At 34.8% G+C, this 5,635-nt stretch overlaps 1 protein-coding gene across 1 annotated transcript; it reads left to right on the forward strand.

The window, feature by feature from the left end:
• Positions 1–202: 202 nt before the first annotated feature.
• On the forward strand, positions 203–4,414 carry fis1 (fission, mitochondrial 1). The gene is made up of 5 exons (XM_077227644.1): positions 203–296; positions 814–946; positions 1,348–1,424; positions 1,879–1,984; positions 3,378–4,414. The coding sequence occupies exons 1-5, from the start codon at positions 252–254 to the stop codon at positions 3,476–3,478; spliced, it is 462 nt and encodes a 153-aa protein (XP_077083759.1). The 5' UTR covers positions 203–251; the 3' UTR covers positions 3,479–4,414.
• Positions 4,415–5,635: the final 1,221 nt, after the last annotated feature.

Below are 5,635 nucleotides of genomic sequence, written 5' to 3' on the forward strand. Positions count from 1 at the left end.
AAAAATGACTAGGCTATAATAAATTAAATACATCACTAATAATACCATGATTGTTTAAAAATATATAGTAATATTAATGCCATATTTTTAAGGATTCTGGAGTACCAAATAAAGGACATGTTAATCATTCAGTCATGGTTTATTAAAAATGGGAAGACAGATACACAACTGAAACGGAATATGACATAATCACTGTCTTTTATTTTGACAACTTCGTGTGCAAGCTACTGTTGGTTGCTTTTTTCGCGAACATGGAGGCGGTTGTGTCAGATGTAGTGGCACCAGAAGATCTAAAGGTAAAACATTTTCTCTCCTTTAACGACTGCGAATCCAAAATGATATCGATAAAGGTTGTATATGTGACAAAATCATCGATATTCGGTTATAATCGAGAGTTTCGGTTGACGCAGCTCTAATATACCGCATCAAAACAACAACAATGAACATGACGTATGTTATACTGATGTGTCCTCAAGTCATTGTTAGCAAAGACTTTATACACAGTCTTAAAGGGACTTTGTTGTGTGTTAATGACTTGTTTAAGAATAGACCTACCATTATACAGCCTGTACTTTTAAGGGATAAAAACACCTATTTTATTAGTTGTGTGACTTCACCTATCGTTTGACCTATTGTTAATGGAAACAGATGACTCACTGCTATAATTCACAATAGAGGTAAAAGTCTTTCTATAAAAGTTAGTCTGTGTTTGTCGGCCAGGGGGAGCACATGATCCTGACATCATCCTCCCAATGATGCAGCTGAGTGAATCTGATTCCCACTTCCACTGATGGGATTTTTTTTGTCTTCCAGAGGTTTGAGAAGAAGTATAATGCAGAGCTGGTGAATGGACCTGTTTCAAAGGAAACCACTTTTGAGTACGCCTGGTGTTTGATCAGAAGCAAGTACACTAATGATATTGTAAAAGGCATTCAGCTTTTGGAAGGTCAGTGCTTCAGCAAGTCCTAGTTTTTGATTAAAGGGATAGTTCACCCAAAAATGAAAATTCTGTCATCATTCACTCTCCCTCATGTAATTCAAAGTCTGTATGAGTTTCTTTCTTCTGTTGAACACAAAAGAAGATATTTTGAAGAATATTGGTAATCAAACAGTTGACGGTAGCTATTGATTTCAATAGTAGGAAAAATATATACTATGGAAGTCAATCGTCTGGTGGTTACCATCATTCTTTAAAATATTTTCTTTTGTGTTCAACAGAAGAAAGAAACTCATACAGGTTTGGAACGACATGAGAGTGAGCAAGTTTAGTTTGGGCCGGCTTGAGGTCCAGCAGTAATGTTCTTGTTTTCAAATTCAGTAAAAAATGATTCATTTTTCTTTTACCAGAACTGGTTCAAGCGAGTAAAAAAGACGATCAGCGAGATTTTCTCTTCTACCTTGCTGTTGCAAACTACAGACTCAAGGTGGGTTATTATTTTCCCACACAAATCCATTTTATTATCTGGGATGATGATGACGTCACTGCTAATAAACGTTTTTTTTTTTTATATCACATATCTTTGTCGTTTAATTAAATCAGTGTTCCTGGAAGCCTATGACTTTACTGCGTAATTTCAATTTAGTCACTTTATTGTCACATCATTATATAAACAAGTGTCATGTATAAACGGTTCAATCAAAGTGCCAGATGAAGTAGCTGTACTAGACGTAAATCTCACGAAACCTGTTGAGTACGTCTTGCTCATATTTTACCCCAAAATCATGGGGAAAGCATATATATATTGAATGCATTTTTTTCTCATCAATGCTGCATTTATTTGATCAAACAGGTTTTGGAAGTACTTGGATAAATGTAATCTTTCTCCCTTTGTTTTGCTCTCTTTACCACCTTGCATCTATCTTTTCTTCTTCTCTCAGGAGTATGAGAAAGCACTGAAGTACATTCGTACTCTGCTGAAGACTGAACCAGGTAACAAACAGGCCCTGGAACTGGAGAAACTCATCAACGCTGCGCTAAGAAAAGGTGAGACACAACGACAGACTTGAAAAACATCAGTCAATGGCCTTCTTATTAAATAGGATTTTGTGACATACACTACCATTCAAAAGTTTGGGGTCAGTAACATTTAAAAAAAAAAAGAAGGAATTAATGCATTTAACTCTGCAAGGATGCCCCTAAAAATATTAAGCAGTGCAATTGATCATTTTTAGAAACGTTTAATGAGCAGAAAATCAGCATATTAGAATCTTGTGAATGGCTGCTGAAAATTAAGCTTTGACGATTTGTCAAATGTCGTCCGATTAATCGGTTGACCGCTGATAATCAGTGGCAGTGACCTATAACAGCAGGAATGGAAACGCACGTGTATATTTTCATACTTAATACCAGTGTTGGAGAAAGTTACGTTTCAAAGTAATGCATTACAATATTGCGTTAGTCCCTAAGAAAGTAGTTTCTTTCTTCTACTTCTACTTTGAAACGTAACTCTCTCCAACACTGGTATTAAGTATGACAATATTGTATTAGTCTCTAAGAAAGTAACTAATTGCGTTACTTAGTTACTTTTTATTGAAAGTAATGGGTTACATTACATTTGCGTTACTTTTTCTCATCTGGACTTGGCTGGACTTGCCTGTTTGTTTGTTTTTTAATAACAAAAAAAAAAGTTCTATTTTTGCCTAAATTAAAGGGCCTTTCACACCTAAAGCTTCCAGTTGTGCTGCCGTTCTGGACTGCAGATTGTTTTTTCTTTTTAGTATGGTTGAGTTTGATCATCGAAAGTCAGCAGCAAAGACATTAAAGTGAGATTAAATACATAAAGTATATTTGTGTAATTCAGCATTGAATTATTGCAGGCTTGTGTAATATTCTGAGTTTACATTTCACTAATTTTATTCATTCCTCAGTATGAGGAATACTGAATCTGTTTTTGTGCAAGTGAGATGAATAAATGCCTGTTGACATTTAGTTTAGAACTACAATAACCATCTTGTTCACACACAACGCCTCTGCACTTACTCACGATTTAGCAACATGAGGACAGAAAAGCTGTCAGTCAAATGTGTAAACAAAGTAACTTATTTGAAAAAGTAACTCAGATATTTTCTTGTAAAATCAAAAGTAAAGCATTACTTTACTAGTTACTTGAAAAAAGTAATCTGATTACATAACTCGAGTTACTTATAATGCGTTATCCTCAACACTGCTTACAACAACCATGTATACATGAATATTCTGATATCTGTACATGTATAAACACGAATAAATATAGACCTCCAGCAGAATTTGATGCACATGGAAACATACTCAATCTGTTGCATTAAAGATACAAGTGATAACAAACAGCAACACCAAAGGCATTAGTGAAGAAATCTCAGCAGAGAAGTGATCTCTCTCATTTTTCCGTTCTTTTCAGATGGATTAGTTGGCATGGCGATCGTTGGCGGTATCGGATTAGGTGTGGCCGGATTGGCTGGTCTTATTGGTTTGGCCGTGTCCAAAGGTGCAAAGTCCTAATATGGAGTTCCTGAGAAGCGTACTTTGATTCCTTGCCTCTTCACAAAAGAGACTTAATGATTTCATAAAATCATATAATCACATCAAACCATAAGGAAGCCTCCCCCTTTTTTTATTTTCTATTATTCTGCCATGTCTTTCATAATAAAGTGATCATATTTTACCTAGGTTTTTTTGCTCCCCAGCTCTTTTTGGTATGTATAGAAATGTGGGGTTGGAATAAACTAAAAAACTATGTTTTTTTCCTCTAAAATCTTATTTTTTTTAAAATGCAATTCAACTACAGATGCTTGCCAAAGATTTGCCGTTATGGATGAGATGTATTGCAATAGCATCCAATTTGGGATTTTTTTTAATATATAACTGTATTTACACTATAGGTAATCAATATTTTATAAACTTCAGTAATACTTCACATGTGTTTAAGAATTAAAATGTGTGCTTACTAAAGTGATCCGGTGTATTTGCATGTCTTGCTCATTATTTGTCTGGTTTGATTTGGAAGTGTCATGCGTGAGCAGGGTCAACCTTGTTATTCATTTTCTTACATGTCTTCATTGTCAGCAAAGTTTATCACCTGTCGGTTTACATGTGATGTCAACTGTGACACTTATGAAACGGCTTCACAAACTGTCTTTTTTAACATTATTTCGGTCTCATTCAGTTCATCACAGAGGTACTGGGATAAATGCTTATATTATAGAGATCCTGTTATTCTGCCTAATTTGACTGCTTAGTGAGGTTTATAATGGTTTTAAGTTATGTTTGCTTTAGTAAGCACAAGATTCCCACAATTATGAAACACACGGAAATTGCAGGACATTTTAAAATGGTGATTTCCATGCATGGAAATTTCTATGGCTCTAAAATATTTAATTTCATCTTTGCTCTTATTGAGTGCATTCTCTGTAAATAAATAAAAGAATTACTTGGAAATTCTTAGATTTATTAGTCAAAAGATCTGGGATTTGTGGTAAGGAAAGAAAATCGATGCTTTAATTTCTGAAACTGCTGGTTAAATAGTCACTCACAAAGTCGTTGTCCTCCGTGCATCATTAGCTAAGAGACTCAGACGTGGGAGTATCTCCAACATTGATTAAAGTCAACAGCTTTCAGACCTTGAAAGTAACAAATTCCCTGTAAGACATGTTTATTTAAGATAATAGCTGATAATAGCATCCAATTTAATGTTGGGTACAATTCGTTCTTCCCATATTATTCATCTCAGGGACTTACGCACATGTTAAGACATCTCAGCTTTACAATGCTAGGGTTTATGGTTGCCATCAGTAACATCATTTTGTAACACAGTATTTGGGGTTACTAATTAACTGGTAAAGCAAATAATGGAAATAACTCTTATCTGTCTGTCTGTGACCTGACATGTCTTAGCTTTATTCAAGTTTGTGGGGCCATCACATTAAAATCAGCACCGAAAGAAAACGAACGAATTAACTGAAATGTCAAAATAACACATTTTCATAAAGTCAATCATTTAATCCCATTAAAGTCAATGTTAGTGTTGTACAAGTTGAGATTACATCTGATTGTTTTTCTCTCTTTCATATTATGTAGTAAATGGAAAAACTTTTATTAAAGCATTTTTCTATAACAGCAAATCCAAAAATCTCAATCCAAGTACGATTGAAACATATAGGGTGAATCAGTCAAACAATGCAGAGGCAAAGGTTTTCCTAGTTATTTGAAAAGTATGAGTTTGAGTTTGCTCCCCTATTGATGTCACGCAACACAATAAAGGAATCATAAAAAAGATTTACAACTTCTTGGGTTCAGAGCTCAAACTTCATTTACTCATATCCTTGTTAACACGCTACAAATGTGCCTAAGTGTATTTACATGACACTTTCTCTGTAAAATAGGCAGACAAATATCACTACAGCTGATTCACACACACACACACACACCACACACACATCTTTTCCACTGACATGTTCCCACACAATTCAATCCTGCTTGTAGAAATCGGCCTTCCTGCTGAGTAAACAAACACATTTTTTACCAGCTAATCTTGTCTGTCTTTGGTTTTATACAGCTAATTTAAAAGACACTTCACGTGTCAATTGCACAGTTTCATTTAACACAATAAACTTGGCAGGGATCATCGATCTGAGTTGATCTGATTAAAGCTAGTCTGCC

Source organism: Siphateles boraxobius, unplaced genomic scaffold (genome assembly GCF_051911475.1).
Source record: "Siphateles boraxobius isolate OS27281-9 unplaced genomic scaffold, OSU_SipBor_1 130, whole genome shotgun sequence".
In the NCBI taxonomy this organism is placed as follows: Eukaryota; Metazoa; Chordata; class Actinopteri; order Cypriniformes; family Leuciscidae; genus Siphateles; species Siphateles boraxobius.

Bases quoted from the DNA above. Each gene is read 5' to 3' on its own strand.
- fis1 (XM_077227644.1), top strand. From the start codon at position 252: ATGGAGGCGGTTGTGTCAGATGTAGTGGCACCAGAAGATCTAAAG. The intron at 297-813 runs GTAAAACATTTT...TTTGTCTTCCAG, and splicing joins TGGCACCAGAAGATCTAAAG to AGGTTTGAGAAGAAGTATAA. The intron at 1,985-3,377 runs GTGAGACACAAC...CGTTCTTTTCAG, and splicing joins CAACGCTGCGCTAAGAAAAG to ATGGATTAGTTGGCATGGCG.